At 41.6% G+C, this 24,210-nt stretch overlaps 1 protein-coding gene across 1 annotated transcript in view; it reads right to left on the bottom strand.

The window, feature by feature from the left end:
* Positions 1-24,210, bottom strand: part of LOC130115251 (seizure protein 6 homolog) — a 135,957-nt gene that overhangs the window by 66,015 nt on the left and 45,732 nt on the right. Inside the window, exon 5 of the mRNA XM_056282865.1 lies at positions 5,030-5,215. Coding sequence (XP_056138840.1) covers positions 5,030-5,215 — 186 coding nt within the window. The remainder of the gene's footprint in view (positions 1-5,029; positions 5,216-24,210) is intronic.

Here is a 24,210-nt window from a genome sequence, read left to right as displayed (position 1 = left end):
GTATCTACGCAAAAATTGCACATTAACGCCAGGTGTAAATGGGGCACTAGACTGGGCATTGAACCAAGCTACCACTTTGATGAACAAATTGAAAAAGTGCATAAAGGAAGATTTGTGTGGTTTATGGAGCCTTGTTAATGTTAAGTAAAAGTAATTGTGCCCCTCCCAGTTTCTCTGTCCATCCTTTACCCTTGAGTAGCTGGGCACAGTGTCAGCCTTTTCTCTTTCCGGGTCGGTCTAAGTACCACACTGTGTTAGTGGCTGTTTAAATTTCAATGGCATGGTCATTTATTTAAAATAATGTTAACTCTGCTGTGTCCTGGTGGCTCATTCAGATGAGCACCACTCATCACACTGGCCGAACCCCACCCACCCCCCGCAAACATCTGCCTTTGGTGATCAATTATTGGTCAATGATTGACCAAAGGCGGATGTTTAGCAGGTTTTTTGGCCAATGTGAAAGGGGTAAGATAGCCCTGATCACAACTCAGCATAGGTATGCAGCAAATGTTAATCTTCGGACATTTGCTGCGTATCGCCCCCCCCTTTTTTTTTTTACCACTCTCTACTTCTAGTCTCTCTCTATCAGCCTGTCTGAATAAAAACTCAGCCAGAACAGAATTTCACTTCTGTGTCAGGTCTCACGCTACCAAACTGCATAAACTGAAAAGATCACAATGAACTCAATTTTAAAGGTCCAGCATTTGACTGTTAATGATACTTGTCAGTTAATAGTGCTAATAATAGTAGGATTTGAAATTATTATAGTCATTCCAGAAAAGATCAAAATATTACACTCCTCTGTACAGAAGTGTAGTTTAGGCATTGTTATGTATGCGGGTTGACAAAGGAATATCATGGGAGTAATGGGGATCCCTTACGCAAACGTATAATAACATAATAAACATTTAATTTAAAGACACCTTTCATGACACTCAAGGTCACCTTACATCAAATCCAATAAAAACTGCAATCGATACACACAATTAGCAATAGAGCATACATCAGCAGGGGTTAAAGAAAGATGAATGTGATGCTGTTAATGATGTTAAATTGAGTGCGCTAGTTTAAAAAGGTGGGTTTTAACAGCAGATTTAAATTCTGTAATGGAGACCAGTAAGCAGAAGTGATGGAGAATGGAGTGCCAGAGTTTGGGTGCAGCATAGGATAAAACCCTGGCACACCTGCTGGTGAAGGCCACAGGGAATGAGATGAAATGTAAGCCTGAAGGAGGTCTGTGAGATAAGAAGGAATCAGGAAGATTTATTTGTCATTTCATTACATGCACCTGCATACATTAAATATTGTTTCCCCCCAGCCCACAGCAGTGCAACGCAAAGACAAAAACACATCCAAACTACAAGAACACATCTATCCAAACTACAAAAAACTACAAAAACACATATATCCAACACACACACACATATATATATATAAACTTAGCACAAAAAGTAAGGAAATGTGTGTTTGGTAGATTATTCCTTTGTTGTAACAATGCTTCTTGGCAATAAATCTTATATCAGGCACCTGATTGTCAGCACCTGGGGTACCACAAGCTCAAAGCAAGAGTCAATAGCAACAGCAAAATAAGCTGTTTGGCATTGGCGGAGAAGATTTGGCAAATTTTTCATGGGTGCAACCCACATACTCAGCTCTGCTGCTCATCCAAAAAATGCATGTTCCTTACAAATGTGACACCATTTAAAAGGGAAATAAGCAGCCTTTCCAACGGTATAAGATTTATTGCCAAGAAGCATTGTTACAACAAACAAATAATCTACCGAACACAAATTTCCTTACTTTTTGTGCTAAGTATATATGAGAGCGAATGCCAGGATGACTGTCGGAACTGCCCGTCTTCATGGGCTAGCAGTTAGCTTAGCCTGCCCTGCTTCCGCGTTCTGTTTGACCGCCCTCGGTGTTTCCTCCTCGGGCGCGGCTCCAGGCAGAGCTATGGTCCAACGCCAGCTCCCCCAGCCAGACACCCTCGACACACCTCCCCACACTCCACATGATGACACCAAAAACACAGTCAACGCTAGGCAAGGCCGTGCCAGACCGCCCTCGGTGTTATCGGAACTGCTGTTCTGCATGGGCTAGCAGTTAGGTTAGTCTGCCCTGCTTCTGCGTCCTGTCAGACCACCCTTGACGCTTCCTCCTTGGGTGCAGCTCCAGGCAGGGCCGTGGTCCCTGGGCCCACAGGACAAAGCAGACCAAGCTTCAGCAGACCAAGCCATCAAATGAAAACACAAACTTAGACGCAGATGTGGACAAAGACACTGCATGGACGGTACTGGGTGAGGCCGCCGCAAATGTAAATTTGTGCCTTCATCTTCCCACACTGGTACTGGGTGAGGTTGCTGCAAACATGAATTCGCACAGCCAAGGAGATAGATTATGAAGAGCTTTGAACATTAATAATAAAAAATTTTAAATTAATTTGCTGTGACGAAAGAAGCTAGTGTAATTGAATCAGCAAGGGAGAGACATTCAGTTGACTTTGAACGTGTAGTAATCCGTGCTGCAGAATTCTGGATGAGTTGAAGTCGGTGAATTAGTTTGTTGGGGATGCCTGCCAGGATCGCATTGCAATAGTCAAATTGTGACGTGACCAAAGCATTGACCAAGACTTCCGTGGAGTGTTGTGCTAAAGCGGGGCGTAGTCTGGAGATGCCATTATGCATGCTCAATAACCCAGGTAAGATAATCAAAGAAAGTTGAATCAGTTCATCTGGACACAATGTTTATTGACAGAAATGTTTCATCACTCATCTAAGTGACCTCTTCAGTCTGATTGCAGGTATCCCCACCCTTGTAAACAATACAGCTGCATAACGACCAAAACCAACGATCAGTTTCATATGCAAATAGGTGTGACCAATAACTAGAGTTTCATTGGCCATGTGTACTATTCACAGAGGATTTGGGTATGTTTGCAATCACATTGTAAGATGGTGACAGATGTCCTTCTCATAACACATCCTCAACACTTAACACGTCGGTGCATGATGTAGGTGTACATGGGATGAGGGGAAGGGGCAGAACAGGATGCTGCAGAGGAGCCTGAGATAGCCAGGAGCCTGCATGAGAGGATGACTGGATGACTGAGGAAGACCAAAAACTATGAATATCAGTCACTCCTAACACAGAAGCACTCCATTCACAAACTCCATATGTCATTAACTGTGTCTAGCGTCATTCATACAATGTTCGACCACATCTACAGATCATATCACCAATGTGATGTGACTCCACAAACCTTTCCTGGTAGTAAAAGTAGAACATAGGACAAACACAAATCAATACCTACTGGTGCAAAAACGTTAAACATGTTTAATGTTCTGGCCTTTAGTGACATGAAAGTCAAGTCAAGTCAATTTAATTTGTATAGCCCATTCATCCATCCATTACCCAAACCGCTTATCTCGCTCTCATGGTCACGGGGATGCTGGAGCCTATCCCAGTGGTCATTGCCGCGGCAGGCGGGGAGACACAACAGACAGGCTGCCAGACCATCACAGGGCTTTGTATAGCCCAATATCAAAAATTACAAATTTGCCTCAAGAAAGGGAAAAGGAGCAGTTTTCCTCCCCAACGCCAGAGAAGCTGTCAGGTTATGGTCCTGGTGTTGCTATGACTTGACTAACAGAGTGGGTTCTGCCTGCGGCTGGACGTGGTTTCATTTCTGAGGCAACAGAGCTGACCTCACTAAAAGCTATGAAGAAAGTGCTGTTTTTCTTTTTTGAGTTTCCTTAAATTTTGAAGTAATAATACTGATGTCAATGCTCCTCCACACTAAAAGTCAAATTGGATGGATTTTAATGATAACAATTTGATAGACAGACAGACAGACAGACAGACAGACAGACAGACAGACAGACAGACAGATAGATAGATAGATAATATTAAAATGGTATAGTTCTAGGTCAAGAAACACATGTACCAGATATGTCTCACAATTAGGAATAATGCACCCAAATAACCAATTCAAACAATGCCATTTCTAAATCCTTAAACAAAATTTGATCAAGATAATTGATAACAATATTACTGAATTTTGCCATTTCATTATAACATCTGTCCGTTGTTGGCTAAACAGTATGGGGAACATACACTACCGTTCAAAAGTTTGGGATCACCCAAACAATTTCGTGTTTTCCATGAAAAGTCACACTTATTCACCACCATATGTTGTGAAATGAATAGAAAATAGAGTCTCAGGCAAACAGGCTCTAACCAGAGTAGAAAAAGAAGTGGGAGGCCGCGTTGCACAACTGAGCAAGAAGATAAGTACATTAGAGTCTCTAGTTTGAGAAACAGACGCCTCACAGGTCCCCAACTGGCATCTTCATTAAATAGTACCTGTTAGAGCCTGTTTGTGCTGTCCTCTGAAGGGAGTAGTACACACCGGTGTAGGAAATCTTCAATTTCTTAGCAATTTCTCGCATGGAATAGCCTTCATTTCTAAGAACAAGAATAGACTGTCGAGTTTCAGATGAAAGTTCTCTTTTTCTGGCCATTTTGAGCGTTTAATTGACCCCACAAATGTGATGCTCCAGAAACTCAATCTGCTCAAAGAAGTGCCCATCCAACCAATCCAACTTGTGGGAGCTGCTTCTGGAAGCGTGGGGTGCAATTTCTCCAGATTACCTCAACAAATTAACAGCTAGAATGCCAAAGGTCTGCAATGCTGTAATTGCTGCAAATGGAGGATTCTTTGACGAAAGCAAAGTTTGATGTAAAAAAAATCTTATTTCAAATACAAATCATTATTTCTAACCTTGTCAATGTCTTGACTCTATTTTCTATTCATTTCACAACATATGGTGGTGAATAAGTGTGACTTTTCATGGAAAACACGAAATTGTTTGGGTGATCCCAAACTTTTGAACGGTAGTGTACATATGTGTTAACAGCCTAGTGTAATCCATGACACGTTTTTGGCCATGCTGTCCCAGCTCCAGTTTGGTAGCTAAGTGTGTGCAGTTAAAAATAAAATGATTGTGGTTTTCATAATGGTCGAGCTTACCCAAGCACTGTGGTTCCTTGTCACTCCAGTAGGGAGTGCTGGCGTTGCGGCAGGTGAGTGTGTTCAAGCCTCGGAGTTGGTATCCTTTCAGACAGTAGAAGAGGGCCGTTCCCCCAGAGTGCAGGCTGCTGACTGAAACATCCCCATGGGCTGGCCGCTGAGGGAAGGTACAGCTCAACACAAAGGCTGGGGAAGAGGAGTTGGGGGGGGGCAGGGAGATGGAGAGAGATGGAGAGAGAGGGAGAGGGAGAGGGAGAGAGAGAGAGAGAGAGAGAGAGAGAGAGAGAGAGAGAGAGAGCGAGAGGGAGAGACAGAGACAGACAGACAGACAGAGAGGATCATTGTTTGTCTTTCACTGGGGAATTTTGGGTTCCAGCCCTAGAAGTGAACTCAAAAGATAAAAAGTAAATGAGAGCTGTTTGGGGGAAATGTTTCCACAAAATAATGGTCTAAGGTGATGATGGATTAGACTTGCAGCCATTTTCTTAACATAAAAATGGGAAAATGGCCATTCACTTCCCTTAAAAGAACAGAAAATGTAATGTAAAGATAAGCATGGGTTGGTGATACTGAGAACCTGTAACAAAAGTTTCAGACATGTTTGAGCATGTATGATGGAATAGTGAGTATTTCTGTATGTTGTAATGCCACTAAGAGGCGCCGTGCAGTCTGCTGGAAGAGACACGGACTAAATGCTGAGAAAGTTCACCGGTGTTACTCTTCAGTGCAGAAGAGAAAAAAATGCGTAAAGCCCAAATCCATAGACAAGATGGTGGGAAGTAACTCAAGAGGCAGCGAGTGGGAATTAGAACAAGAGGGTCCAAGAAAGAAAGGAGACAAAAGCCACTTCATTTTTGTCATTGCACAGGTTACAATGAATGTGTTTGCTGCATGTAACCCATCCCGCTGTATAGGAGCAGCGGGCAGCGGCAGCGCCCGGGGACCAAATCCAGTTCTTCTTTCCATTGCCTTGCTCAGGGGCACAGACAGGAGTATTAACCCTAACATGCATGTCTTTTTGATAGTGGGGGAAACCGGAGTACCTGGAGGAAACCCACGCAGACATGGAGAGAACATGCAAACTCCACACAGAAAGGACCTGGGATGGCCTAGAGTTCAAACCCAGGACCTTCTTGCTGTGAGGCTGCAGTGCTAACCACTTGGCCACCGTGCTGCACCAAACAAATAAACAAAAAAAAGAAAAGAAGTAAAAACACTTCATGATATGGGTTGTGATCCATTGCTTTAACTCTTACTGGATGTGTGCTGAGCTGTAATGTCGGAGAATTCATACAACTGGGATTTTCCTGAGCATGAATCTTTTATATCTCAATCTCTCCTCCTAACTACATTTTCTCCATGTGTTTCCTCTTCCTTCAAAGCACACCTTGCTGCTTCCCTGTAAATACCAATGGCAGGTCTCTTTGTTTCGGTTGGATAGCTGTCATGCTAAAATGTAGTTAAGGTCTTTATCGATTATTATCATGATTATATTTTAATATTTTTTTACAAACCCACTGAACCCATTTTTTTCCCAATAACCGAATAGATAAAAGTAAAGGGAATCAAAAAAAAGGCCCATGAGCAAATGACATTTTATGGCACGTTATGACAGCTGGAATCACAGACTCCTATATACTTATACAAAAACACACTATATACTATATAAGGGTAAAAACAAACAAAAAACACCATTATAATAACATACCAGATACAAAACACAGTGAGCGGATGGTGTCTTCCTCAAAGTAAATGAGATGTTGTGTGTTTTGCTGTGTGTAAGTTCATTATGGACCCCCTCACACGACGAGCCATGCATGAGGCATCTTGTTGTTTCAAAGCAGTCCCTCAAAGCCTCAACTAATCCATGTGGCAGTTTTCTCCTAAATGGTGACCTTCAGCAAGCTATGACCCCAGTTAGTTCAAACGCTCTCTGTCAGAGTTGGGCAGCTCTATTTTTTTCTCAAACAAGTAAAGAAAAGAGTAACAGCATGGGTCTTTATGGAATTCCTCATTAGAGCAATACTCCAGACTGCTGCAACAGCAGCTGTTGTGCTGCAGCTTGTGTTCGATCATTTCCTCAGCAGGTCATTACAATAGTACAGTGATGCATTGGTATAAATACACAGCCAATTCAATAGTAAGGATCTTAGAGGATGGTCTCACATGGCAGTAAAAAGACAGTCATAATGCTAACGTTGTGGCATTCTAACTGTGGTGCTAAACGGGAAGCTTTCACAGAGACAAACTGCCCTGGAACCACAAAGCAGCCATTATATAGACTACATAACTATCTTGTCATGTTGTACCTTGCAGCCATTGATTATGTTTTGGTAAAAAAAGCTATTGATAGACATGACGTTTTTAAAGCATGTTACTGTTCATAGAACAGGTTACACGTCTGAATAGCTGTTGTTTAGTGTGCCATTAATGAGAGATGTTGAGGTCACGTTGGTTAGGCTTGCACACAGAGACTCATTCATTCTGTTTTAGCTTATCCAGTATTCCTATCCAGCATTCCTATCCAGCATTCTTATCCGGCATTCTTATCCCCAGTATTCTTATCCAGTATTACTATCCAGCATTCTTATCCAGTATTCTTATCCCCAGTATTCTTATCCAGTATTCCTATCCAGCATTATTATCCCCAGTATTCTTATCCAGTATTCTGATCCGGCATTCTTATCCCCAGTATTCTTATCCAGTATTCCTATCCAGCATTCTTATCCCCAGTATTCCTATCCAGCATTATTATCCCCAGTATTCTGATCCAGCATTCTTATCCAGTATTCTTATCCAGTATTCCTATCCAGCATTCTTATCCCCAGTATTCTTATCCAGCGTTCTTATCCCCAGTATTCCTATCCAGCACTCTTATCCAGTATTCTTATCCAGTATTCTTACCCACAATTCTTATCCAGCATTCTTATCCAGTATTCTTATCTATTATTCTTATACAGAATACTTATCCAGCATTCTTATCCAGTATTCTCATCCAGTATTCTTATCCCCAGTATTCCTATCCAGCATTCTTATCCCCAGTATTCTTATCCCCAGTATTCTTATCCAGCATTCTTATCCCCAGTATTCGTACCCAGTATTCCTATCCAGCATTCTTATCCAGCATTCTTATCCAGTATTCTCATCCAGCGTTCTTATCCAGTATTCTCATCCAGCGTTCTTATCCAGTATTCTTATCCAGTATTCTCATCCAGCGTTCTCATCCAGCATCCTTATTCAGTGTTCTCATACAGCATTCTTATCCAGCATTCTCATCCAGCATCCTTATCCAGTGTTCTCATCCAGCATTCTTATCCAGTGTTCTCATTCAGTGTTCTCATCCAGTGTTCTCCTCCAGCATCCTTATTCAGTGTTCTCATCCAGCATCCTTATCCAGTGTTCTCATCCAGCATTCTCATCCAGCATCCTTATCCAGTGTTCTCATCCAACATTCTTATCCAGTGTTCTCATCCAGCATCCTTAGCCAGTGTTCTCATCCAGCATCCTCATCCAGTGTTCTTGTCCAGCATTGTCCTCAGCTGCTACATCTACTCTTGGGCTCTAGAGAGACTCTAAGAATTTTTCTGTTTAACTACTTTAAAAAAAATGACTGAGTTCTACCTAATCTCAACTAGTGGCAATGAAAACATCATAAGACGAGTGCAATTCTTAAACATTTTTCATGGACCCAACAGTGTGATTTAATTAATTTATTTTGTGACTCTCTAATAATTACGTGTAATGTGAAATGGGTCTGCTTGGATCAAACTGCATCGGTTATCTTTTTTTTTTTCCGCAGTCCAAAGTACAGGGCTCTTGAAACATCAATTTCAGCTGACCATTGGCCTTATATTTACTTACAGCTGACAAATTCTGAAACAACTTATTGGCTTTGTTTCAGTAGTGCTGTGAATGTGCTGTTGAAGACTGCCCAAGGAATAACCATCATGGTTATGCAATATATGTTTACATGGTGCATAATCCTATGTGAGACAACATTAGGTCACCAACAAAGCACGCCATGAAAGTGTGTATGGCACAACATTTGGCCATTCTTTTGCTGTTTTGTGTAAATGCCTCCAGTTCTGTCCCATGATCAGCTCCATTAAGAGATCAATCCAGAGACATGTGCCCACCCAACTAAATGTGCACTTTCTGGTATGTGAGATTCCTGCAGATAGGGTGAGGTGGGGACAGGGGCAGTTAGAGACAGCTTAAGGAGAAAAGGAGAGTGATGTAAAGGGACCTTTATGCTCTAAGGAGAATCTATTGGGTCAACATTCCTATCTCCCTCCACCCTTAAGAGACAAACTACACGGACAAATAGACAGAAGGGGAGAGACAAAGATACATACTCTCTCTCTCTCCCTCTCTCTCTCTCATTCACTCTCACTCACACACACACACACACACACACACACACACACACACACAAACATAAACCCCCCCACCCACCCACAAATCATGTGTAGGACAGGGAAATATATAAATAGCTGGCAGACTGTCATCTAATCTGTGTTATGAAAAAGTGTGCCTGCTCCTCCCTTTCTTTATCCTTCCTTGTTCAATGAGCCAATCAGAGGCTTACAGGCATTTTGCCTCTGCAATACATTTTATTTATGCTTTATTGCTGCCACATATCAAACCACTTGGAGCTTTTGGGTATGAGGCATGGGTATGCTATATTATGCTCACCCTACCATTTCTCTTTCGATTAGACTAGCATGGTTGTGGTGGGGCAGTGGAGGCTGGCCCTGTGAGGAGCCACCTGCTCCCCTGGTGCTAAATCATGCACCAGCAGCCCTCTCCTCCACCGAAGGCCAGCTGTTCTGGAGGCCCATAAAAGGAGATGAAAGTTGCAATGAGAGAGTGTAAGTAACCATTTACATGGGAAGATTAGCTGGCGGCAGCAGATGCTAATGTCTCTATCTCAATCTCCAGTCCTAACACAATAACTACTCTTTAGTTTTTTTTTTTACAAACCAAGCCAACGTGTCATAGTTATGGTCAAATGAACTTATAAGTAGTACTTCATTAGTCATTGGGGACATTTAAGATGAACACCCAAGTTCAATCTGTGAACAGCCTCCAAATAACACTCTGGACTTAGTCCATACTAGCTGTTCTTCATTCTGCCAATGACTCATGCTTCTTCTCCTGCCTTCTTCAAATCCCTGACCATAGTTACTATGCTTGCCAGATTGCCACAGTCCCAGTGTCAAGGTGGCCAGGAATTGTTTCACAACAACAGAGCCTCTCTAATTTGACTGCAGCTGGAACATAAGGTGTTAGAAATAATGAAATACGTAGAGGATGAAAATATAAGTCAAGTTATGTGAAATCATCACAAATTATGCACATTTTCAAACGTATCTGATATAGCTTTTTTAAGCTCCTGGTCTAAACTGTGTTTTCATATATATATATATATAGTGTTTTTTTCCGAAACCATCAATGGTCCTGTTATAAGTGCTCAACTAACGAGGAGCGGAATATCAATACAGATGCTGCTAATCAGGTGGGGCGATACCCTGGACAGGCCGCCAGGCCATCACACAGAGCCAAGGGTATTCCCATATATCCCTACCTGCTGCCCAATTACTGCTGGGATAGGCTCGCAGCATCCCCGCGACCCTGAGAACAGGATAAGCGGTTTGGATAATGGACAGATGGAGATATATATATATATATACACTACCGTTCAAAAGTTTGGGATCACATTGAAATGTCCATATTTTTGAAGGAAAAGCACTGTACTTTTCAATGAAGATAACTTTAAACTAGTCTTAACTTTAAAGAAATACACTCTATACATTGCTAATGTGGTAAATGACTATTCTAGCTGCAAATGTCTGGTTTTTGGTGCAATATCTACATAGGTGTATAGAGGCCCATTTCAAGCAACTATCACTCCAGTGTTCTAATGGTACAATGTGTTTGCTCATTGGCTCAGAAGGCTAATTGATGATTAGAAAACCCTTGTGCAATCATGTTCACACATCTGAAAACAGTTTAGCTCGTTACAGAAGCTACAAAACTGACCTTCCTTTGAGCAGATTGAGTTTCTGGAGCATCACATTTGTGGGGTCAATTAAACGCTCAAAATGGCCAGAAAAAGAGAACTTTCATCTGAAACTCGACAGTCTATTCTTGTTCTTAGAAATGAAGGCTATTCCATGCGAGAAATTGCTAAGAAATTGAAGATTTCCTACACCGGTGTGTACTACTCCCTTCAGAGGACAGCACAAACAGGCTCTAACCAGAGTAGAAAAAGAAGTGGGAGGCCGCGTTGCACAACTGAGCAAGAAGATAAGTACATTAGAGTCTCTAGTTTGAGAAACAGACGCCTCACAGGTCCCCAACTGGCATCTTCATTAAATAGTACCCGCAAAACACCAGTGTCAACATCTACAGTGAAGAGGCGGCTGCGGGATTCTGGGCTTCAGGGCAGAGTGGCAAAGAAAAAGCCATATCTGAGACTGACCAATAAAAGAAAAAGATTAAGATGGGCAAAAGAACACAGACATTGGACAGAGGAAGACTGGAAAAAAGTGTTGTGGACGGATGAATCCAAGTTTGAGGTGTTTGGATCACAAAGAAGAACGTTTGTGAGACGCAGAACAAATGAAAAGATGCTGGAAGAATGCCTGACGCCATCTGTTAAGCATGGTGGAGGTAATGTGATGGTCTGGGGTTGCTTTGGTGCTGGTAAGGTGGGAGATTTGTACAGGGTAAAAGGGATTCTGAATAAGGAAGGCTATCACTCCATTTTGCAACGCCATGCCATACCCAGTGGACAGCGCTTGATTGGAGCCAATTTCATCCTACAACAGGACAATGACCCTAAACACACCTCCAAATTGTGCAAGAACTATTTAGAGCAGAAGCAGGCAGCTGGTATTCTATCGGTAATGGAGTGGCCAGCGCAGTCACCAGATCTGAACCCCATTGAGCTGTTGTGGGAGCAGCTTGACCGTATGGTACGCAAGAAGTGCCCATCCAACCAATCCAACTTGTGGGAGCTGCTTCTGGAAGCGTGGGGTGCAATTTCTCCAGATTACCTCAACAAATTAACAGCTAGAATGCCAAAGGTCTGCAATGCTGTAATTGCTGCAAATGGAGGATTCTTTGACGAAAGCAAAGTTTGATGTAAAAAAAATCTTATTTCAAATATAAATCATTATTTCTAACCTTGTCAATGTTTTGACTCTATTTTCTATTCATTTCACAACATATGGTGGTGAATAAGTGTGACTTTTCATGGAAAACACAAAATTGTTTGGGTGATCCCAAACTTTTGAACGGTAGTGTATATATATATATATATATATATATATATATATATATATATATATATATATATATATACATGAATGATAACAGTTTAAAATATATGAAATATGAATACAAAATATACATGTATAAATAATAATATATAATAAACAATAACAATAATATATAAATATGATAGAGATAAACATGAATATAAAATCACTGCATTTATATATATATATATATATATATATATATATATATATATATATATATGTGTGTGTGTGTGTGTGTGTGTAGGAAAAAAAAAGTTTAATACATAGCAGGTGCAGGCTTGTTTCGTGCATTGTGCGCTGATCAGCTGATGAACGCGTGATGCACGAAACAAACGTACTGAAATACACTATTTTTTTCCTACATTTATCTTAATATTCCGCTCCTCATTTGTTGAGCACTTTTATCTATACCATGGTTTCTGAAAAAAAATCTATCTATATAGTATATGATGTCAGTGTTATATGTTTCACTCCCAGGTCCAGTTCTGTTCAAGGAGTGAGGTTTTCTGGCTGTATAGTGGCACAAAGTTACAATGTTAAAATTTTATTCAGCAGACGCTTTTATCCAAAGCGACGTACATCTGAGAATTAATAAAACACAACTGCAGCTCTGGTCAGTGGGCGACAGCACAAGTAAGTGCCAAAAAACTAGGTTCAAGTCCAATAGGACATAGGTGTCAACAGGCAGTGCACAAAAGCAATGCATAGGGTCCAATGCATTTTGGTCCAGTCATTGTACAAACCCCAATTCCAATGAAGTTGGGACGTTGTGTAAAATGTAAATAAAAACAGAATACAACGATTTGCAAATCCTTTTCGACCTATATTCAATTGAATACACTACAAAGACACGATATTTAATGTTCAAACTGATAAACAATATTGTTTTTTTGCAAATATTCACTCATTTTGAATTTGATGCTTGCAACACATTCCAAAAAAGCTGGAACAGGGGCATGTTTACCACTGTGTTACATCACCTTTCCTTTTAACAACACTCAGTAAGCGTTTGGGAACTGAGGACACTAATTGTTGAAGCTTTGTAGGTGGAATTCTTTCCCATTCTTGCTTGATGTATGACTTCAGTTGCTCGACAGTCCGGGGTCTCCGTTGTCATATTTTGCACTTCATAATGCGCCACACATTTCCAATGGGAGACAGGTCTGGACTGCAGGCAGGGCAGTCTAGTACCCACACTCTTGTACTACGAAGCTGCGCTGTTGTAACACCTGCAGAATGTGGCTTCACATTGTCTTGCTGAAATAAGCAGGGGCGTCCCTGAAAAAGACGTCGCTTGGATGGCGGCATATGTTGCTCCAAAACCTGTATGTACCTTTCAGCATTAATGGTGCCTTCACAGATGTGCAAGTTACCCATGATGCCATGGGCACTAACACACCCCCATACCATCACAGATGCTGGCTTTTGGACTTTATGCTGATAACAATCTGGATGGTCCTTTTCCTCTTTAGCCCAGAGGACACGACGTCCATGATTTCCAAAAACAATTTGAAATGTGGACTCATCAGACCACAGCACACTTTTCCACTTTGCGTCAGTCCATCTCAGATGAGCTCGGGCCCAGAGAAACCAGCAGCGTTTCTGGGTGTTGTTGATACATGACTTTCGCTTTGCATGGGAGAGTTTTAACTTGCACTTGTAGATGTAGCGACGAACTCTGTTAACTGGCAATGGTTTTCCCAAGTGTTCCTGAGCCCACGTGGTAATATCCTTTACAGAATGATGTCAGTTTTTAATGCAGTGCTGTCTGAGGGGTCGAAGGTCACGGGCATTCAGTGTTGGTTTTCCGCCTTGCTGCTTACTTCCAGAGATTTCTCTGGATTCTCTGAATCTTTTGATGATATTATGGACTATTTGCTGGACTATTTGCTCACGCAGTTGTTCACAAAGTGGTGAACCTCACCCCATTCTTGCTTGTGAATAGCTGAGCCTTTCGGGGATGCTCCTTTTATACCCAATCACGACACTCACCTGTTTCCAATTAACCTGTTCACCTGTGGAATGTTCCAAACAGGTGTTTTTTGAGCATTCCTCAACTTTCCCAGTCTTTTGTTGCCCCTGTCCCAGCTTCTTTGGAACTTGTTGCAGGCATCAAATTCAAAATGAGTGAATATTTGATAAAAACAATAAAGTTTATCAGTTTGAACATTAAATATCTTGTCTTTGTAGTGTATTCAATTGAATATAGATCAAAAAGGATTTGCAAATCATTGTATTCTGTTTTTATTCACGTTTTACACAACGTTCCAACTTCATTGGAATTGGTGTTTGTATGATCTTCTCTCGAGCCCTTCCAACATGTTCATCTGGGGCTTGGCGGACTCACCTGCTTGCCAACTCTGCCAGAAAAGGGGATCTTTGGAGCACATCCTAAGATGCTGTCCAAAGACCTTGGGAGAGGGGTGGTATCGTTGATGCCATGACCAAGTTCTGCGGGCAGTCGCAGATGCCATCTGCACTGGGATCAGCTACAGCAAGCAGCAACACCCAACAAAACGCACCATGACTTTTTTTTTGAGCAGGGGAGAAGCCCCAACCCCAGCCAAAGGTCCAGGGTGGGCTTTTCATAACAGCAAGAAACTGGCTGTTTCAGATCAACCTAGGAGACAACTGAGGTTCCCAGACACCATTGCAGCTACCACTCAGGCCAGACATGGTCCTGATGTCTGTGGCAACCGAGCAAGGGGTTTTTCTAGAGATAACTGTCCCCTAGGAAGATCGGATGAAGGAACCACAAGAAAGCAAGAGAGCCAAGTATGTAGCTCTGGTACATGAATGTCGGAGGAATGGGTGGAAGTGCCCACTGTGAGCCGGTTGGAGTGGGCTGCAGGGGCTTTGCCAGCCAGTCTCTACATCAGGTCCTGGGACTCTTGGGCATTTGTGGGCTGCATCGAAGAGCCATTAGGAACATCTTGGAAGCCACTGAAAAGGCTTCCTGTTGGCTCTGGGTGAAGAGGGGCGACGCGTGGCGTAATGCGCTACCTGAACACAAGTCGGAGCTTGATCACCCCCGGCTGGGTCGCTGGGGTGAAGGTGTCTGATATTAAGACCCGAAACACCTGATGACCCTACGTTCATTACTGACGATGTGTCCAGGTTGCACCACATGGCATATCAAAGAACTCAGTGCTATGTGTTTCACTTTCAATTCCAGTTCTGTTCAAGCAATGACCTTGTCTGGCTTTATAGTGGCACAAAGTATGTTGAATATACATAACCACATTATTCAAGACTCCTCCCATCTTCTGTGATAGTATGTATGCACATGACATGAGGATTATATCCACAGTGTAAGCATTAATTATGCAAATGATAGATAGTGCTGACAAAAATAGTTCATACTCATTACCAACTCCTGTCTCTTCTGTAGAAACCCATTGCAGACCAAACAGTCTAGGTTTCATGTGCAGTGTGCTGTCAGCATGCTCTGCAGATTTTTGTATTTATAGCACAAGAAAACTCCTTTTTGTAACAGAGGACGAATGGTCTATTAGCACTCCTGTATTTTACATGTGCTGATGAAAAACAGATAAATCCGTCCTCTGTGCCCAGACATCAATAATAAAATGACAGAGAGGATTTGTTCATGCCTTACTCATCAGAGCCTACTGAAAAAGAAAAAGAAAAAAAAAAGACTGTGACAAGATTATACAGACGAGGGCATATGCTATGTGGAAAATATCCTTTACTGATGAGATTAGATTTCACACAGTGCCATAATCCCTGCCTTGTTGTAATTTTCTTGGTTTTGTCCCAGGGACTGTTTTTGGCAAGAGATTTTTTTTTTACCCAACAATTACATGTTACCCTTGTAACTCACATTTCAAGTTTCTCTTTAATTGTTAATGATTACTCATTACTGATAAACATGTTTTTGCATGTACAAGTGACTGCTAGTCTTAGACAACCAAGTCTTTAATCATTAGTCAAGCAAACACATTTCTAGAAATAGCCATAAATACCATGGCTGCTATGCTGAAAAAGTTATAATTAAACTGTTGAGGCAGAGATTTAAATGACAGTTTCTAAGGAGACTGCGCAATTTTTAATTCCCCTTCTTAGAGCAGATGTCAAAAAGCAAAATCTGTAAATACCACAAGTTCCATAACTGTTGTCTCCTCTTCTGTTCCAAGTAATTAAAGATCTGCTTAAGTTTAATTCCAAATTGTGACATCTGATCTATGAAACATGTTTTCTCCCCCACCCCTTTTTTCTCCCCAATTGTACTTGGCCAATTACCCCACTCGTCCGAGCCGTCCCGGTTGCTGCTCCACCCCCTCTGCTTCCTCCGATACATGTGGAGTCGCCAGCCACCTCTTTTCACCTGACAGTGAGGAGTTTCACCAGGGGGATATAGCGCGTGGGAGGATCACGCTATTCCCCCCCAGTTTCCCCTCCCCCCTGAACAGGTGCCCCGACCGACCAGAGGAGGCACTAGTGCAGCAACCAGGACACATACCCACATCTGGCTTCCCATCCGCAGACACGGCCAATTGCGTCTGTAGGGACGCCTGACCAGAAATGTCATACTTTCTCACTTAAAAGGAATACTGGTATATGAGGCTCTTTTTTTTTTTTAGATTATTTTTTTGGGCATTTTCACCTTATTAGATATAGAGCCCCTGAATAGTCACATTATTATCATTATTTTATTTATTATTATTTTTTTCCGCTTGATTTTCGAAATCGTGCACACAGAGTCCCTGAGTATGTTTTGTTTTTTTTCCTAGTTCGTGCGCACATTTTATTAAATCATGCAGACAGGAAATGGGGACAGAGAGGGGGGCAAGACGTGCCTAGATTTCACCCGGCGACCCTAAGGTCGCCGGGTGAAATCTAACTTGTGACGGGTGCGACCATGTGGTATGCACTGTAACCATTCAGCTACGAATGCGCCCCAGAGTCAAAGATTTACTGATGATTATCAGCTGAACACTATGGGCAACTGTGTGTCCAGGAGAGGAATGTATACACGTTTTCATCAACCCAACACGACACATAGCCATGCACACTGAAAAGCTCATCTTTACTTTTTTATTTTTTTTATTAATTTTTGTACTGTGTTGCACTGATTGTGTTAACTGTTTGTTTGTTTTTTGTTTTTGTTTTTTGCTTTGTTCTCTCTGTTTTTGTATGTTTTTGGTGGTGTTGCTTTTGAAAATTTGGATATGTGTTTTTATCTTTTGTGTTGCACTGCTGCAGGTTGGGTGAAACATTTATTTTTTCTTTTGTGTATGCAAGTACATTATAGAAACGACAAATTGTTCTTGATTCTTGATTTACTCAGTGAATTTGGATGACAAAAACAGCAGCAGCAGCAACGTGTTTGCACACAGCTCTGAACAGCGCATGGCTGGACAGCACAGATACATTACAGGGAAAGAAGCCTTGTTTACAGAGGCGATGGAGGAACGACCACCTCATGCTTGACAGACTCAATTGTCTTCCCAGCCTATTCGTCTATGTTGGTCACACAAATCTGTAATATGGTGGTAATTCAATTAAATAAAAACCAATTTGTCTTCATTACTTAAGTAGGAAGAAATCATTTGGCAATTATATTGGCCGAGGGGAAAAAAATATATAAATATGGGAGTTTTACAAAACATTTACAAGCAGGTTTCTAAATTAACTGGAGTACGCATCTTCTGATCACAGGTAGCATAATTTAAAACGTCCCTAGTCTTAAAAGACATTAGGCTGCTTATAAACAAAGAGTTTTTACAAATTTCAACCTTAATTTGCTGTGAAAAGGGAGGCTGCTACAGAACTAAGGTAGTGGTCGAACATTTGGCTCCACTATTCAAATCTCCTCTTGGGAACGGCTCTCTTTCCCTGGCTTTTAGTCTGAGATGTTGAATCCAGAATACTTTTTCCCCCATCAGATATTTTGCCTAAAGCCATGGGATGATAAATCAAATATCTCTGAACTGTGGGGCCAGCTGAACAGTGAAGGAGCGTGTGTTGGATAAGCTGGATTGATCACACTGAGTCGGTGTTGGCCATGTTTGCTCCCAGGCAGAGAAAGGGGATATGCAGGGCATGTTATAGTGTTGCCCTCACAAAAGGTAAATGGAAGACAGCTTCTCAGTTCTGCCATGGATGTCTGATTGTGCCCACAGTTGTACATGAGAGCTTCAGGTGAAAGCAGGGAGAATCTGAAATCTCTTCACATTCGTCATATGTCACACATCTGTGATTTATGTTCAAGACAAGATAATGCAAGACTAAAAAAATTGCACATTTTCTCTGCTTCTCCTCACCGCATAAGGAATGTTCAAAAACAAGAAGAAAATCACATGTGTACTTAGATTTTTGTATGATATCAGAATTTATGCCAATCAAGAAGGCATCAAAAAGACACGCATGTTAGGGTTCATACTCCTGTCTGTGCCCTTGAGCAAGACAATGGAAAGGAGAACTGGAGTTGGTCCTCGGGCACTGCAGCTGCCCACTAGCCCTAGAAGAGCCTCCTAAGAAGGCTCTTAGCATAGTGAAGGACCCCATCCACCCTTCCTACATCCACTTCACCCTCCTACCCTCTGGGAGGAGGTACTGGAGCATCCGTGCTGCCTATGCAACAGTTTCATTCCTCAGGCTGCGAGGTTCCTCAACAACCTGAACACTTAGACCTCCATAAAATGACTTTTTGACCATCTTACTCACTGTCTGTGTCAGGTGTGCTTGTGATGTTTAGGTTAGTAATTCTTGCTTTCAATGCACTTTTTAATATATATCGCATGCTATTTGTTTTTATGCAGCACTGAGGTCCTTGTGAAACGTAATTTCGTTCCCTTGTATGTATGAGACAAATACAATCAGTCCAAGTTAAGTCTAAGTCTATACAATAGGATGGGTTAAATGCAGAAAACAAATTTCACTGTAACCTATACAATGAAAAAATAAGGTGGCTTTCTTCTTTCTTCTTCCTCTTATGAGTGGTCGGGCTGATAGGTTACAGCTAGCAATTGCTGAGAAGCATTCAATCGTGAATTTGGAGAACCCAGTAAATGGAACAGTGAATTTTGCCCATTAAAAAATCTCTTACTATTTTCCAAAGGTTCAGTGCCTGTCTGGCAGAGAGTAGCATTTGAAAACAACAAAGGAAATTGGTTGCACTATATCTCTATCTGTCAATTTAATGGGATTATATGGGATGTGTGTGTGTCTGTGTGTGTGTGTGTGTGTGTGTGTGTGTGTGTGTGTGTGTGTGTGTGTGTGTGTGTGTAAGAGTTTATTTATATAGCACCTCTTTAAAACAAAGTTACAAAGTGCTGCACAAGGTACAGACACAGAAAAAAATAAATAAAATACATATACAGTTATATACAGAACAGTAAAAATTACAGCCCCATTAAAGGGAAGGCAAGTTAGTAGAGATGGGTTTTGAGAAGTTTGTTTAAAGCTGTTTACAGACTCAGCTGATCTAACAGAGGGAGGTGGGGGGGGCTGTTCCAGAGGGATGGGGCCCTTATGGCAAGAACACAGTCACCCTTGGATTTGCGGAGGGAACAGGGCATAGATAACAGACCCTGGTCAGTAGATCTGAGTGGCCTAGAGGTGGAGTACGGATGCAAAAGTTCAGAATGTATAAAGGGGCAAGACCATTAGGGCCTTATATGTGATAAGCAGCATCTTGGAGTCTATTCTATAGTTTACTGAGAGCCAATGAAGGGATGTGAGGATTGGTGTGATATGGGATCTAAGATAGGTATTGGTTAGCAGCCTGGCTGCAGCATTTTGCATGAGTTGCAGGCGCGACAGGGCTGCTTGGCTGAGACAGGAGAAAAGAGCATTGCAGTAGTCAATGTGTAAAAAAAAATTAGGGTATGGATTAGTAATTCAAGATCTCTGTTTGATAGCATTGATTTGATTTTTGCGATGCTCAGGAGTTGAAAAAAGTAGGTTTGCACAAGCTTGTTTATGTGTAAGTTGAAATTCATATTTTGGTCAAAGAGTACTCCCATATTTCTTGAGGAGGATTTAACATTAGTGGCCAGAGGGCCAATACAAGGTTCTGAGACAAACTTATTAGGACCAATAAGGAGAACTTCAGTTTTGTCTGAATTTAGCTGAAGGAAGTTGAGCGACATCCATTAAGAGCATCCAGGCAGTTATGAAGGGTTCCAGTATTGCCCATATAATTTGGCTTAAATGATAAATACAGCTGCATGTCATCAGTGTAGCAGTGGTGAGAAATGCAATCAAACTGGCTAACCAGATTGCCTAGAGGTAACATGTAGATTGAGAAAACTACAGGACCAAAAATTGAACCCTGCAGAACTCCAGAGTATAGGGGCAGTTGAGAACACAAAGTTGTCTATGGCAACCTGAAACTTCCTGTTAGACAGATAGGAAACAAGCCAATTGAGAGCAGAGCCCGTGAAACCATCCCGATTATTTAAATGTTCAATCAAGGTGGAGTGATCATAAAGTATCAAAAGCAGCAAAGCCAAGCAAGACCAGGATAGAATGTTAACAATTGTCAGTTTGCATGGGGATATTATTTGGCACTCTTAGTAGTGCTGTTTCTGTACTATGTTGGTGACAAAAGATGGATTAGAATTGATTGAAAATATTGTGTCCTTCAATGACTTCAAGGAACTGCTATGCAACGATTTTTCCCCCAAGAATTTTGGAGACGGTAGTTTTGAAATAGGCCTATAGTTATTTTTTTAGGGTTGGTTCAAAGGCAGGGTTTTTTTTTCTCCAATAGGTTGGATGCACGTCATGTTAAAACCATCAGGAACACACCCAGAGGTGAGAGAAAGATTAATAATGGAGATCAGGCTAGGGCTCAAGCGGGACCTCTACAAAGAATCTTTTTTTGGGGGGGAGGGGATTACATCTAACGGACAAGTGGGCAGGCACATATGGCATACAGTGTCAATGAGATTGTACAGAGAGATCGGGGAGAAATCAGACAAGAGAGTTGGACAGTAAACTGATGAATCACAGGAAATAGCAATGTTAAAATTGTAACAATGTATTGACTATCAACAAAGGAAGACAAAAAAAATCACAGTCTACTGGGGAGGAGGCATATACAGCAGGATGGATGGGGCTTACTAGCTGGTCAATGGCTTTAATCAGGAGCTTCAGATTGTGTTTATTGTCCCTAATTAGGCCTGAAAAGTAAGCAGCTCTTGCCTCTTTAATGTTTTGGTTGAGTATTGACAGCAGTTCATTCAGATGGAAGAGATGGGCCTCGAGTTTGGATTTCTTCCACCTATGCTCCACTCTTCTGACTCCCCTTGAACGTTGTCGTTAATTCAAGGGCAAGAGTTAGTTGATGAAAATGACCTGGTAGTGTAGGGAGCTGTGGTATCTAGCACAGAAGCACACTAATCATTGAACCAGGTCACCAGATCATTAACACTGGAGGAGTCAGGTGGGGGGTGTAGGATTCAGAGAAACTGGTTGAAAAAGTAGCTGCAGAGTGGCATTGAAAAAGTGAGAGTGTACTGAGCAGAAGATTGAAGCATTGTGTCAAAAACAATGCATTTGTGGCCAGAGACAAAATCAAACATGGGGAGAGAGTTCAAGGTCAGAGTCAAGGTAAAAACAAGGTAACGATTGTGATCATGGCCATGCGTAGAGTGGGACACATATTGAACAAGGTTAAAATAGTTGGTAATATTTAAAAAGTTGGTTGCAAGAGAATCTGAGAGGTTGTCAATTTTCACATTAAAATCGCAAGCCATAATAACTCTATAATATTTGAAAACCACTGAAGTTCACAGTTCAGAGAGTTCATTTCAAAAAGATTTGTTAGCTTTGGGTGGTCGATACACAACCAAGCAACATACTGGGATTTCACAATGACTTTTAAAAGAAAGTAATTCAAAGCTATTGTAAGTACCTCATGCAATTTGATTACAAATAAAATTATTCTTGAGAACAACTACAATACCCTCACCACAACCAGTGAGCCGAGGGAGATTGAGTGTTGGGTAATTGGGAGGGCAGAGCTCTATTAGAGGACAGCAGTCCCCAGTTTTAAGCCAGGTCTCAGTTAAAAGTAAGCAACCCACATTGTGAAATAAAATTAGGTTGTTAAGAATAAAAGTCTTGTTTAACAGAGGTCCTGTGTTACGCAACACAAACATGGTTGGCGTGAAAGGCTTGACTGAGGGTGAACTCTTGATGGAGAACTGAGAAAGGTTGTTTGTATTAAGAGCAGACTGACAGAGTTTGACACGTTTTGGTGCTCTATTGTTAATTATGACAGAGATAGGATAAACTGGAAGAGGACCAGGCTCAGCCAGAGAAATAGAGGGCTATATCCTGTCAGAGGGAGCTCTAGAGAGACACATGATAGATACAGTCTGACACATGATCTCTGCATGCAGCTAAATGTCAGGCCGAAAAAGCTACACAATGGATGAGGTTGTATGTCAATTGATTAACTCCCTCGTTGTTTGGATGAACACCATCTTTTTTGTGAAAAGACGGTATTCGTGTGTGTGTGTGTGTTGCTGTTTTTGAGATAGGAGAATCAATAGAGAAGATGTGAAGACTCAGACATGGGGAACAGTCAGGACTGAAGCCTCACTACAGGGTGAAAAGGTGCCACCCAAGGGGCAGATATGTTTTGTGTTAATTCTTAGTTTTGAAAATACACACCAGTGCAAACATCTAGATGCACATACCCACAAATAAAACATTGGGTATGTGCACATTTGTCTAACATTTGTGTAGGCCGCAAAGTCAGTCAGTACTTCAGTGCTGCGACATTAACCATTTTCTGTCCTGCAAAGCTTTATGCAGAACTTATACTTGAATAGTTGGTTATTTGGTTAAATTTTCAGAATTTTGTGCAATATAGTCATATTACCAGCTTTAAGCTGTGACAGGAACAACCCAGATCCACAAGCTAGAATCTCTTCTTTTGACATTTAGGAGAAGTATTTTAATTCACTAAGCCATGGCATGGTGCAGTAAGTGAGATGTGAACAGGTCACCACCTCCTTCTCTCAGCAGGTAACAAACAACCTGTTTTCAGTCCCATAAAACACACACACACACACACACACACACACACACACACACACACACACACGAACAGAGAGAATACTCATATGTACTTGCAGGTTTTTTGAAAGCTACAGGGGCAGAATCCTACACTTTAACATTCTCTTTATTCTCAGCACAGGGTATAAAGTTCAGAGTGAAAATCAAAACTGCACTTACTGCTATTCTGCCACAAACATCATCCAAAAACAATTTTAAAATTCGTTTAGATCTTGCTCTATTTGTGGCAAGACACCGTACCAATATGCATATCAGTGTCATCTCCTACCCAAACTATTGTAGGAATTAATTGCCCCTTATCCTGTTACTTAGTCTGACTATGCCTACTGTTTACTAGCTGCTTGAAGCCACTCAGGAATCAGGAATCGGGAACAATTTATTTGTCATTTCATCTCCTGTACTACGTACACAAAAGAAACCAAATTATGTTTCCCCCAGCCCACAGCAGTGCAACGCAAAAGACAAAAACACGTAATCAAAACCTCGATAAACAACACCACTAAAAACATACAAAAACAGAGAGAACAAAGCAAAAAACAAAAAACAACAACACACACACAAACATCAACAACACAGTCCACCCAGTGCAACAGTCCAAAAACTCCAGCGTCCAGAGAATGAACGCCACCCAGGATGACTGTCAGAACTGCCGGTCTGCGTGGGCTAACAGTTAGCTTAGCCTGCCCCGCTTCCGTGTCCTGTCAGACTGCCCTCTGTGTTTCCTCTTCGGGTGCAGCTCTGGGCAGGGCCGTAGTCCTTGGGCCCATCGGACGCAGCAGACCAGGCTCCCTCAGCTGA

Source organism: Lampris incognitus, chromosome 7 (genome assembly GCF_029633865.1).
Source record: "Lampris incognitus isolate fLamInc1 chromosome 7, fLamInc1.hap2, whole genome shotgun sequence".
Taxonomy (NCBI): Eukaryota; Metazoa; Chordata; class Actinopteri; order Lampriformes; family Lampridae; genus Lampris; species Lampris incognitus.
This window is presented reverse-complemented; position numbering and strand designations above follow the sequence as displayed.